The 13,333-nt window shown below is 42.8% G+C and overlaps 1 protein-coding gene across 1 annotated transcript; it reads left to right on the plus strand.

The window, feature by feature from the left end:
• Positions 1 to 8,413: 8,413 nt before the first annotated feature.
• Positions 8,414 to 12,635, plus strand: LOC118405527. The gene is made up of 6 exons (XM_035805031.1): positions 8,414 to 9,987; positions 10,148 to 10,269; positions 10,463 to 10,528; positions 10,679 to 10,785; positions 11,089 to 11,819; positions 12,621 to 12,635. Exons 1-6 carry the CDS (start codon positions 9,283 to 9,285, stop codon positions 12,633 to 12,635), a joined length of 1,746 nt encoding a protein of 581 aa, XP_035660924.1. The 5' UTR covers positions 8,414 to 9,282.
• The last annotated feature ends 698 nt before the right edge of the window (positions 12,636 to 13,333 follow it).

The following is a 13,333-nucleotide window of genomic DNA, read 5'->3' on the forward strand; positions in this document are numbered from 1 at the left end:
TAATAAACATTCCCTTTTACAGTTGGAGAGTTCCATGCTCGGAGCCATGGGGCCCAGAACCAGGCCGTGGTTTGGATGACAGCCGCTGCGCTCGGCGGGCAGATTCTCTATCGCCTGGCTTTCTAGTCTAGTCATGGTCTCGACAATGCGACACGATCGTGGTTAATTTATTATTTAAAATTAAAGACTCATATTGTGGGATTTTTATGAGAAACGTCTTTTTTCATGTTCCATTCGAACACTTTCTTAAACACATGTTTGCCATTTTCATGGTCATTTTATCACCTTTCAAGTGTTTATCTACGGTCAATATATGGCCGGTACATCATATGCTTAAGGTTTTATAGAGAACTTTATTGCACGACAATTGTACATGATACAATGTATGGCAAAAGTACAAAATAGAGGTATAGGATAAAGCTAGTTAACATAACAAGAAGGGCTAACATAATATACGGATATCTATAGGTATGAATAGTTCAACATATTAAGTCTAGCATGTCATTTACACGATTGGTTCTAAGGTATAAGCATTCGTGAATATATTTGCCTACTTTAACACACACAGTGAGGTTTGTATACTTGGTACCTCGTGCCAAAGCAGTGCCAATTTACAAACAAATCCCGGAATTTCAACACGATTTGCACAACGGCAATACAGAACTCTGTCAATAGTACCAGGTCATGTAAAAGATAAGATGGATTCAACTTACTTTGTCAATCAGAATTAGCGCTCATCCTCTTGAAGTGGAAAGAGGGAGATATAAGAGATTACCAGTGTGTGAAAGAATTTGTAAATATTGTACATCTAAAGCAGTGGGAGACGAGACACATTTCATTTCCAACTGTTCATTCAACGAAACCGAAAGAATCACTCTGTTTAGAGAAGTCACAAACTATTATCCCAACTTCCCCACATTGACAGACGAACAGAAAGCTACTTTTCTCTTGAAATCGCAGAACCCACAAATTCTAGAAAATGTGGGGCTTTTCGTCTCCCTCTGCTTCCAAAAAAGAAGTCAAACCCAACCTGTTTAGAAATAGCCAACACTAGTATTAGATTAGAATATTGTTTCTGACTGTCCATTGCCACTATGTGTATACCATGTACATGTACATGTACTTGCAATTAGCCCTCGCGCCCGAACTTGCAAATAAACTTCATTGTTGTCATTAATTAACAAGAAATGGGCTTTTTGTTGTATGGAGAAATGATCAATTAACCAAGTATTTTTTGTAACTTAGTATGAACTTTCTTGACTATCTGAGTCTATTTAAGACTATCGTAGACTCTATGAACTGTCGTAACTGCACTAGTAGTTACTGATGATGTTAAATATGTACAGTAGTCTCCCTCCCCAAAATAGATGGTGTCATTAACCTCACCTCCTTCGCTGACTCATGGAGAGCAATGTTTATTTTGTGTCGGGGCGCTGATTCGCGATGTCCAACATTGGCGAGGGTTTAGGTTATTTATGTTAGGAAAGGGGGATTTTGCCGGGTGTTGAAAATCGTGAATCGGAGCTCAACAAATGATCAACGCTCCAAGGTCTGCGAAGGAGGCGATATACTTAACTAATCTCCAAGCAGATCCTACGATGGCATCAGATAGTACTAAACTGGCCAAGGAGTGTAGTCAGCTAAGAGGTGTGCATTTGCCATGTAGCCAAACACTCCTAAGCCGGCTTCACTCCTCTACCAGCTTTTGATACTATCTTATGCTACTGTAGGATCTGCTTGGAGATTAATACCTAACCCCAGCCAGGGATCTTTTATGCCAATGGACTTTGAAATTAAAAGTAATACAAAATCATCTCATTTTAAATGCTACAGTCTATAACGTTGTAATTGACTTTTAGTTTATTATGTAAATTGTTATGAAATGTATGTGACACGTATGTGACGTATTATTTAAGATCCAGTAGTACTTGGCTGTATTTGTAATATTTAACAGACTTCATGTTGCATATGATATTCGTGTGACAAGTGCTTTTGGTGAGCTCTCAAACGAACAAGAAACAGCCATGACTTCAAATACAAGAGTTACCAACCTAGGATTGATGGGTTCAAAAATTCGTATTTTCCCAGAACTATCGTAGAGTGGAATTTGTTATCACCAAGCACAATAGGGGCATCTTCTCTGAATAGCTTCAAAGAACGCTTGCAGATAGATGTGCAAAAGTTAGGTGTGACGGGTCGTTCGGTGTAATATAACCAGCTGCTGCCGCGCCGCGTGCCTGCGAAGCTGGTGTGTTACACCGAACGGCGGTTATACCGGCTATATAGATACAGATACAGATCTAATACCAGCTCAAAAATAATATCTGCTAACTGAGACTGGACGTTTGCTTTTTTTGGTCCATCTGCATAAACTAACGTTCTGCGAGTTAAGCCGAAGTAATTTAGTAACGAAAATGATCTACATCTATTCCGTACTGGGCAAAGCCCCTCGCGAGAAATGCATCCTCCTACGCAGTGTCTCCAACGGCGCTAGCTAAACGCCTGTTTCAGTCGTAGTACTGTGGGCGTCGCCACAAACCAGCTATTAGCCGGGAGGTTAGAGAGCGTGAGGGGGTAAATTTGAGCGTGAGAGGGGAAATTTGAGCGTGAGAGGGGAAATTTGAGCGTGAGCGTGAGAGGGGGTTATCTGCAGTTCTACCTACGACCGCAGCAGGCCGCTTCTATACGGTTGGTGGAATAGTATAAACAAAACATGATTTGGGTCATCAGGTTGTTGAACTGGTATTGACCTTTCACATCTGACCTTAAACATCAAAGGACCGCTAGTCTGACAAGAAGAACACGTGGTAAGAAGAACAAGTCCTGGAAGTGTCCTTGTCTGGAGAAATTCCGTCTCAAGGTGTTCAGAGAGTTACAAATAAGGACAAACCATGATCTACAGTAAGCGAGGTCAGCAGACAGAAGACGGGGGAGACTTTGTCAAAGCAGCAGCGCTCTACAATGCAGCAATAGCCAGGTCAATAGACAAAGGTGTTGATGGTAAGATAGCAATTGCACTCGCTGATACGGAAAATGTTTTTATTAAATATGTCTTGAACACTCATATAAAAGTAAATCTAGACAACAAATCTAAACATACAAACTTGCTGAAGGCGATGCGGGACCAGATCAAGCTGGAGATGGAAACCATTGACCAGCAGCTGGATCCCTTTGTGCATGATGAGGATGACCCACGAGTCAGGGACATAGAGGTGAAACGAGTTCAGGCTGTCAATCAGTTGTTTGAGAATATTGTAAAGGGACGAAGGGAATTCATCAGCCTGCTTGTAGAAGAGTGTATTGGGTTAATGGGCCCCCCTCCCTGTAAGTATGCCCTAATAGGTTTGGGTTCAAAAGCCACAGGACTGGTAACTCCATACTCAGACCTGGAGTTTGCCATTTTGGTAGAAGATGAAAGTGAGGAATGTCTTGTGCATTTTCGTAATTTGACCCACTATCTACACTTCAAGGTAGTCAACCTGGGAGAAACTATTCTTCCAGCACTGGGAATAACATGTCTCAATGACTTCTACTCTGAGAATCCCCTTGACAACTGGTACTATGACTCAGTTACACCTCGTGGGTTTGCATTTGATGGCTCCATGCCAAACGCAAGCAAGACTCCACTGGGCAGGCAAGGAATGAAAAACGAAAAACCTAGCGAACTCATTCGCACCCCAGAAAACATGGCCTCAATATTGCAGAACGATGTCACCTTGTACCTAAAACAGGGATATCACCTCTCAACCGTGTTGAGAAACCCATGCCTGATAGCTGGGGACCAGGATCTGATTGACGCATACATCGCCAACACAATGAAGTCACTGCAAGCCAACGAAGGCAGAGTGGCTCTAGAACTGGCACAGAAGACATTAGAGAAAACCATGAAACGGATGGAAGACAATGGAACAATCACTGCAAAAATGATTGATGTTAAAAAGGGACTTTATCGCTTCCCAGCTTTAGCAGTGGACTGCTTGGCACTGTTTGCAGGCATAATGCCTACGACGGTTTGGAAGACAATAGACGAAATGAAAATGAAGGAAGTAGTGAGTGCTGAAAACGCACATCATTTGGCAGTGCTGGTTAGCATCTCAGCAGAACTCAGGCTAAGAACCTACATTGCAAACGGTGGGCAGACGGAAAACCTGTCAGCTTTGGCTTCCATTGAATCGGTGTTGGGTAAAGGGGAGTTACTCCTACAGAGCAACTATGTGCTACAAAGTACTGCAAAGTTTTCTATCTACCTAACGAGAAACCAATTTTCCGATACTATTACTCGGCAATACCTCTCAAAGAGTGTCTGTCCACATTGTCACAAATGACGCCAGGTAGTAGTTCAATAACTGGGTTATGCGGAGGCAATTTATTACCTGAGCTCTACAATGCCTCCTCTGGAATACGAGCAATGGTGTACTATGAGCTATGTCAATACAAGCAGGCCACCGATCTACTTAACAAGGCCATAAGTGAAGATGGAGACATTGAAATGACGAATCTTCTATACTATCTGGGAGACGCTTGGCACATGCTTGGTGACCAACAGAAAGCAATTAAGTACCAAAAAGAAGCACTGAAGAGAACTAGAAAATCTATGGCGACGGCGCAGCACATCCTGAGATTGCAAATTTACTTTCCGCCATTGGGGTAGCTTATGAAAGCGCGGGTGACTACAAGGCAGCAGTTAGTTATTACGACCAGGCATTGCAGATGAGTTGGAAAGTATATGGTAAGAGTTCGGCGCATAGTGATGTTGCAAAGGTACTCATCAAACTGGGATCATACTGGCAACGGCTAGGAGATCCCACAAAGGCAATAGACTATGCCACACAGGCACTGCAGATGCTGAAGACTGTCCATGGTCAGAATAACTCAAATCATGACATTGCAGTCTCATTAGAAACCCTTGGATGCGCCTTCAGTAGTATTGGCAATGACAGAAAGTCACTGGTGTATCAAGAAGATGACACGGAGACTGTATGGTCAATACACCGCACATCCCGACATTGCCAGCATACTCGCCACTATAGGGAAAACCTGGCACGCACTAGGAGACTACAGAAAGGCTATCACATACCTGCAACAGGCACTGCAGATGTGCATCAATATCTATGGTGAGAGTAGAGCACATTCTGTTATTGCCATTATACATAACAACCTGGGGTTGGTATTGCAGGAGCTAGGTGAATATAGACGGGCTGTCGAAAGCCATGAACAGGCACTGCAGATGTACAGAAGTGTCCATGGTCAAAGAACAGCACACTCTGAAATTGCCAGCGTATTAAACAACTTGGGGTTGAACTGGTACAAACTTGGTGATTGCAAGAAAGCAAGTGGCTACTATAACAAGGCATTAGAAATGTTCAGGAGGGTCTATGGTCAGAACACAGCACATGTCGAGATTGCCACGTCTCTAAATAACATAGGGCAAGTCTGGGATGTACTAGGTGATCATAGAAAAGGTATCAAGTACTTTGAACAGGCCCTAGATATGTGTCTTATTATCGTAGGAAAGACTGCAGCCCATCCTCTTATTGCTGACATACATAACAACTTGGGGGCAGCCTGGGAACATCTGCATAGCTACACAAATGCACGCACTCACTATGACAATGCTTTACAGATGTACAGAAGTATGTACGGTCCAGGCAAAGCACACCCAGATATTGCTATGTCTCTTTCCAATCTGGGGACAATCTGGAGTGACTTGGGTGATCACAGAAAATCAATGAGCTACAATGAACAGGCGCTGCATATGTACAGGAGTATCCATGGTCAAGCTACAACACATCACGACATTGCCACAGCACTCAACAACATGGGAAGTACCTGGGTTAACTTAGGTGAAACCAGGAAAGGCATTGACTGCTTTGAACAGGCACTTGAGATGTACAGGAGTATCTATGTTAAGAGTGCAGGGCACCATAACATTGCCGCCACACTTGGCAACTTGGGGACTGCCTGGAGGGATCTTGGTGACATCAGGAAAGAAATAGGTTACTATGAACAGGCATTACAGATGTACAGGAGTATCTATGGCCAGAATACAGCTCATCCTGATATCGTCAAGTACTTAGTCAACGCGGGGGTAGCCTGGGGGAAGCTTTGTGATCACAAGAAAGCAATAAGCTGTCATGAACAGGCACTACAGATGACCAGGTATATCCATGGCCAGAGTACAGCACATCCTGACATTGCCAAATTACTAACAAACGTGGGGATAACCTGGCGAAAGCTGGGTGATCACAGGAGAGCAATAAACTATCATGAACAGGCACTGCAGATGTGCAGAAGCATCTATGGTCAGGATACAGCACATCCTGACATTGCCATGTTACTTTGCCTCCTGGGTGGCGCCTGGCTTTTCTTAGCTGACCACCGGAAAGCTATCAGTTACCATGAACAGGCACTGCCGATGTTAAAGAGTATCTATGGTCAGAGTACAGTACGTCTTGAAATTGCCAATATAGTTGCCCATCTAGGGGTATCCTGGAGTCGTATTGGCAATCACGAGAGGGGAGTCAGCTACTATGAACAGGCACTGCAGATGTACAGGAGTATCTATGGCCAAAGCACAGCAAATCTTACCACCATCACCTTACTTAATAAGTTAGGGGTAATCAGGTGCTCTCTTGGTCACCAAACAGAAGCTTTCAGTCTGTACCAGGAAGCATTATCTCTGGCACAGAAGCTTAATCCATCGGACGAAAGGACCTCCATGATAAAACAAATCCAAGTGAATCTTGGAAAGATAACAGCAGCATCTGTTGACAACACATAAATGTCTAAATATTCATTTCCTCCCACATCAAATGATTAGACATTGCTCCATTGGTTGTTACGATGCGGACACATTAGTAGAAGACCATAGTACAATTTTGATGTTGTAGAATTTACAACAAGAACCAACGGCTGACAAGGATCAAATACAGCATTTTCCATAATGACAACTGGATTATATATGACAAACAAAAAAAAAGTTAACGGTTCTTGGTGGAAGTCAATGTGCAGATGTTGGCACATCGACGCACCAAATCCGTAGTGTGTTTTTGGCACACAGACAGATTAGCCGAAGAGGCTCGGTGGGCGTCACTCCACCGTAAGGGAAAGTCGTGTAAAGTGCCTTTCCCAAGGGCACAACGTCGGGGCATGGTGGGAATCGAACTCAGAACCTTTCGATTCCGAGCCGAACGCTCTACCAGTTACGCCACGCCAACGCTACATTATAAAGATTATTATTAATTATATATGACATGGGCTCAAGAATACCATTAGTTTGAGATCGCACAGAGATCGTGTGGCGAATGTTATCAGGAAAAATGTTATATAGCAGCCATTTGAAGCATCATGTCTTTTAGTCATGTTCTGTAGAGTACCTCACTAAGTGGACATTCTTCTATCCGGGATTCTTTTTTGGCCCGTATTGATCAATGTATGATTGTTGTATGTTAAGGCATGGAAATTAACATTTCCCCCTATTGTATATTTTTATACCACATATCATTACACATATTACACCAGACGTATGTTGTCATTGTACATAGTTGTTTTCATGTCTGTATGTTTAGTATGTTTGTATAGGCCGTCGAGCCTGAAGTTAACAATATATAAGTAAATATACAATCACGTTTCCCGCCTTTCAATCCATTTTGTGTAATTGGCTTGTACATCACATCATGTACATTGTACAAATTCTGAAATACCTCTAATCTCTCTATGCTGTGGATTGACATGTGTAATAAAGTGGTCATGGACCCAGCTCTAAATCTATAAGTTAGTAAAACATGTGTGTGTCTTTCTATCATCGATACATTATGGTGAAGAACCTTGAACAAAGCAGATAGCCCAGGACTGTATGTTTGAGCTTTTATCGTGTATGCTGCAATGACTATGAAGTACATTGATTTGCGATCCTGGCAATTGCTTGCCGATTTGTACATTTAATGAAGACATGATACAGTGATGTTAACGATAAAGCTTTTTGTTGATCAATGTATACCTTCCACAATGTGAAACTGTGCATTTTTGAGAGCATATGAAATAAACATATGGTAAAGCTCATTTGTGCAGTCCAGTTTATTTTACCAGAAAATCAGGCAAACCTACCTTGTTAACCATTGTGTTCCTATATCAGCTACGTGACCCCCAGTACATATATCGCTTCACCGAACACTAACAATATACAAGTAATCTTATCCCACATTATTTACCATACTCTTCAGGGTAACGCACAATTAGCGCAACATACCAACAGCTATCACTATTATTTTGAAAATAATTGTATTTATGTTTGCTTATCAATGGTTGGAGTAGCCACTATGAGAGTTATTCTACTACTACGTCATTGCCCCTTGACCTCACAGGTAAATAGTGCAGGTGACTCAGTACTTCCGGGTTTGCGCCGCCACGTCAGCCTGTCACGCGATCGTCGGGAAAACCCCAGAATATTTTTGTCTTGAACTGAACTGAAGTCAACTTATGTGCATTAACGTACATGTCAGGTTCTCAGGACTACAGTTGAGTTTACATATTCTTTGGTGAGGTAAACTGGCTTCAAACGTAAAGTTTATGTATCGCAAGACAAGACCAAGCAAGACCACAGACTACTGCAGCAAGTACGAGGTGCGTGCCCCAAAACAGAGACCTTGTTTACTATAGAAGAAGTTATTCATCGGCTTGGCCTGGGTGTACTAAATTGTTGTATAAACTGCCGGCTGGCACAATCTTTTCGGTTAGCAAGCGAAACGATTGAGCTACCTGTTACTACTGAGGATGGTTCCTAGGCTAGGCTGGGGAGAGTTTTTTTGAAAGCTTAAAAACTCACTTATCCTGACAATCTGTAACCACGCATAGTTCCTGATCTGATAACGCCACCATAGTCCCACCCAGGACACACTATAACACATTTTAAATCTTCCCACACATACTACCACCCTCGTTTGGCTTTTACCGGCGTTCACAAAGCTTGCCCGTGTTAATAATGGTCGCCACTGTGCTAGCCTCCTTCATGGCCTTACACGGGCGTCTATTGTTGAGTTGGCGGGGTGGGGTTTAGGTTGCTGACCAATGCAACGAGGTGTAACTATATCTATGGTCACGGGTAACATTAAACCTCCAGGTGCCTTTGTATTCAGTCACTTACAAAGACTATTTACGTAGGCCTTACGCGGTGGAAAGTCCCGACAATGGCACTGTGGAGAGTCCCGCCTGAATCAGAGGAAAAATCTACTGGCTGAGTTCACTCTTTTGTTAAAAATCTAGTCGTCAGGTAAGGTTGAGAAAATGTCCGATAACGATATGACCAGCATAACAAGCAAGTTAAAGCACCTGCAGGTGTGGCTTGGGAGTAAGGACGATGACAAAGTCGGTTACGGACTGGCACTGAGAGAAGCCATTATTACAGCGGACCATTTCATGGAGTCAGAAGTCCTGAAAGGTCTTGGAGACCTGCATCTTCGGAAAGGAAGGGTTCGGAAAGATTCAGCAGAGTTTGACAAAGCTGCTGCCCTGTATGCTGCTGCCCTACTGCGCTGCACAGATCCAGACATGGGACAAACACTGGAACATCGTATCGGCTACATGGAGAAACTCTCCAGACAACTGCTGGAGGGGTACAGTCCACAGTACAGGTGGTTGTCACCAGACTACTGGGGTACTGCTGACAGCAATGTCTTAAGGGTGGCAGAAATCTGTGAAAGGTTGGACCAAAAAATGAAGAACCAAATATGGCCATCTGTACAGGATATCTATACACAAGAACTTGTGACTGCCATTGAAAATGGCGACGTGTTGTTGGAACAAGAGATTCTAAAATCTTTAGGAGATTCGTACTTTGAGGAGGGGAAGAAAACGTTTTCTGCATCACGACTGTCCGATGCAGCTGCCATGTACAACAAGGCACTGAAAATATGTGAGGGGCAAGGGGCAAAAGAAACTCTGCGCCATCGTATCAGGCACTTGGACAGGGTCAAGGAAGCAGTGAAATGGGTAAGTAGTTTCATCATCTCTGCAATATACTTATTTTTCCAAGAATACAACGACAGCATGTAAAAAAGCCTTTGTGTAAGTGTACCCATAACCGTCACAATACACTTGACACACAAAAGGAAGATGCAGAAAAATTGACAGATGTGTATTTGATACTCAGAAACCTTCCCGAAAGAAGTCAAGACCGACGGAGCTGAGAAGATCACGAGTAGAGGGCCAGTTGGGGGACACCACAGGAACTGACGTCAAGCAAGGCCAGCCTTTCCGTCCTGACATACAGAGGTGGGCAAAACATTTATGTATAAATAGTTTAGAAAATGACAAGCTGACATACAGAGGTTGGCAAAACATTTATCTATAAATATTTAGATAATGACAAGCTAGGTCGATAAAAGTGTGTCCCTTTCTGCATGTGACAGAATCACTGTAGTGTTACAGCCACGAAGCATTTCATTGTTATTTCTTTGTTTCACAGCCAAACAAGAGTGCACCTGGATAGTGTTGCACCTGGAGCTGTTCAAGACGAAAAAGACGCCGACAGGTGGGCAGCACTTGCCAGCTAGGACACAACTCTGTTTCAATGAAAAAGTTTGATTTTCTCACCGCATCATGAAACATACTCTTAACATACTCTTTACAAGCTATGTTTTTAGGCTTTCGTAGTTATATGTGTGTGTTCTTTTCTTTCCAGTCAGTACAAGGACCAAATAAAGGAGGGTGACTCCTCCCTTGCCAGAGCAGACCTGGACTCAGCAGAGCAGCACTTTGCAGCTGCACTCAAGATGGTACATATCAGAGGTAAGGACGACAACAATCCCTCTATGACTGAAATATCACATGAACATGTTAGGCCTGGGCTTTCGTAAGTGAAGCAACGAAGTATGCATATCAATATTTCTAGCATTCACTATTAGAAATTTACTTTGTAAGACATACAGGTTGAATTAATGTACGACATTTACAAAAGCAAAACTAGATTGTACATTTTGCTTCAAAACAAAGCTCGGTCAATGTACATAATGGATGATACAAGTCCAGGACAATGTTTTATGGCATAGTCATCACAAAAAAATTGCCTAAGATCAAATTCTTTCTACACAGATTCCCCAGCTCAGCAGTACCAGAGAGAGGTGGAGCCCCTGTGCAAGTTGGGGGATGTCTACAGTAAGCGAGGTCAGCAGACAGGAGACGGGGGAGACTTTGTCAAAGCAGCAGCACTCTACAATGCAGCAATAGCCAGGTCAGAGGGTCAAGTCCTCAATGGTAACTTAGAAATAACTATTATAGATGTAGAGAAGTCATTTCATACATATTGCTTAGGCATTCAATGTAGTGTAATACAAGATGGTACAAAAAGACACAAGAAACAACTGAAGGAGATGCGGGACCAGATCAAGCTGGAGATGGAAACCATTGACCAGCAGCTGGATCCCTATGTACATGATGAGGATGACCCACGTGTCAAACAGATAGAGGCAAAACGAGCTCAGGCTGTCAGAAAGTTGTTTGAGAACATTGCACAACAAAGGAAGGAGTTCATCAGCCAGCTAGTAGAAGAGTGTATTGGGTTAATGGGTCCCCCTCCCTGTAAGTATGCCCTGATAGGATTGGGTTCACAGGCCACAGGACTGGTAACTCCATACTCAGACCTGGAGTTTGCCATCTTGGTTGAGGAAGAAAGTGAAGAATATCTTGTATATTTCCGTAACCTCACCCACTATCTCCACCTCAAGGTGGTCAACCTGGGAGAAACCATACTCCCAGCATTAGGAATAAAAAGCCTGAATGATTTCTACTCAGAGAACCCCCTTGACAACTGGTACTATGACTCTGTTACACCACGTGGGTTTGCATTTGATGGTTCCATGCCAAAGGCGAGCAAGACTCCACTAGGCTTGCATGGAACCATGGAAAAACCACCCAGTGAACTCATTTGCACCCCAAACAGCATGATTTTAAAACTACAAAAAGATACCACACTATACTTGAGAGAAGGCTATCACCTTGCTACTATCTTACGAAACCCATGCCTGATAGCAGGGTATCAGGGCTTGATTGACACATACATGGCCATGACAGTGAATATACTGCAAGCTGAAGGGGGTAAAATGGCTCGACAACTGGCACAGGAGACATTGAAGGAAAATATGAAAAGCTATGATAATAAAGAGACAATCACAGCAAAGATAATTGATGTGAAAAAAGACATTTATCGCTTTCCGGGGATAGCAGTAGATTGCATAGCTCTTTCGTCAAGTATTGTACCTACCACCGTCTGGAAGACTATAGAAGATATGGAAATCAAGAAAGCTATCAGTGCTGAAAATGCACATCATCTAAGGGTCCTGGTTAGTATCTCAGCAGAACTCAGACTCAGAACATACATTGCAAATGGTGGACAGAAGGAAAATCTGTCAGCCTTAGCCTCATTAAGAACCACACCACATAGACAACAAGTATCTTCAACGGCCCAACAAGAGATCAAAGCAAATGTACTGAAACCACTTTTTCATTGCCAGACAAAAAACAGCTTTTCAGATACTATTATACAGCACTTCCTCTTAAGACATTTCTGTCCGATGAGAAACCAGCTCTTCAAGCATTTCCTGATATTCTCTATGATAATTCTCCAGAAATACGAGGAGTGATGTACTCTGAGCTATGCGAGTACGGTCAGGCTATCAGCTATTTGGAAAAAGCCCTGAAGAAATTTGAAGGTAGGAGTGACAGCACCAAGATGATGTACGGGTTACATCATCTTGGACTTGCTTGGTTATATCTTGGTGATTTCCAGAAAGCAATCACATATATGGAAAAGTCACTGAAGATAATCAGAGCTGGAACGAATGTCAAAAATGTCAATATCAGGACAATTCTGCTGAACCTTGGCGAAGCCTGGTTACAACTGGGTAATGCCGGACAATCAATCAGCTATTTTGAAGAGGCACTGCAGATGGACAGGGACAACCTTAGTCAGACTACTGAAGAACACGGTATTGCTACTACACTTAATAGGTTAGCAAAAGTTTGGACCGATCTGGGTGACGATAAGAAAGCATTGAGTTATGCTAAACAGGGACTTGAGATGTTGAAAGGTTTCTATGGTCAGAATTCATCTCATCCTGAAATTGCACATTCACTACTCATTTTTGGCGTGGCATGTCAAGGCATTGGTGATTACAAAACGTCAGTCACCTATACAGAGCAGGCACTGCAGATGTTTAGGAGTATTTATGGTCAGAGTGCAGCATATCCTAACATAGCCATTACACTTTCTACAGTGGGGGCAGTCTGGCATAAGGTAGGTGATCACAGGAAAGCTATTAGTTATCATAAACAGGCAATT

The sequence above is a fragment of the Branchiostoma floridae genome, chromosome 18 (genome assembly GCF_000003815.2).
Source record: "Branchiostoma floridae strain S238N-H82 chromosome 18, Bfl_VNyyK, whole genome shotgun sequence".
Lineage (NCBI taxonomy): Eukaryota > Metazoa > Chordata > Leptocardii > Amphioxiformes > Branchiostomatidae > Branchiostoma > Branchiostoma floridae.

What these genes read in the sequence shown, in the direction of transcription:
- LOC118405527 (XM_035805031.1), top strand. Translation starts at nt 9,283, where the DNA reads ATGTCCGATAACGATATGACCAGCATAACAAGCAAGTTAAAGCACCTG. An exon ending in TCAAGGAAGCAGTGAAATGG is followed by an intron (nt 9,988 to 10,147) that starts GTAAGTAGTTTC and finishes TTTGATACTCAG; the next exon opens with AAACCTTCCCGAAAGAAGTC. An exon ending in TTCCGTCCTGACATACAGAG is followed by an intron (nt 10,270 to 10,462) that starts GTGGGCAAAACA and finishes TTTGTTTCACAG; the next exon opens with CCAAACAAGAGTGCACCTGG.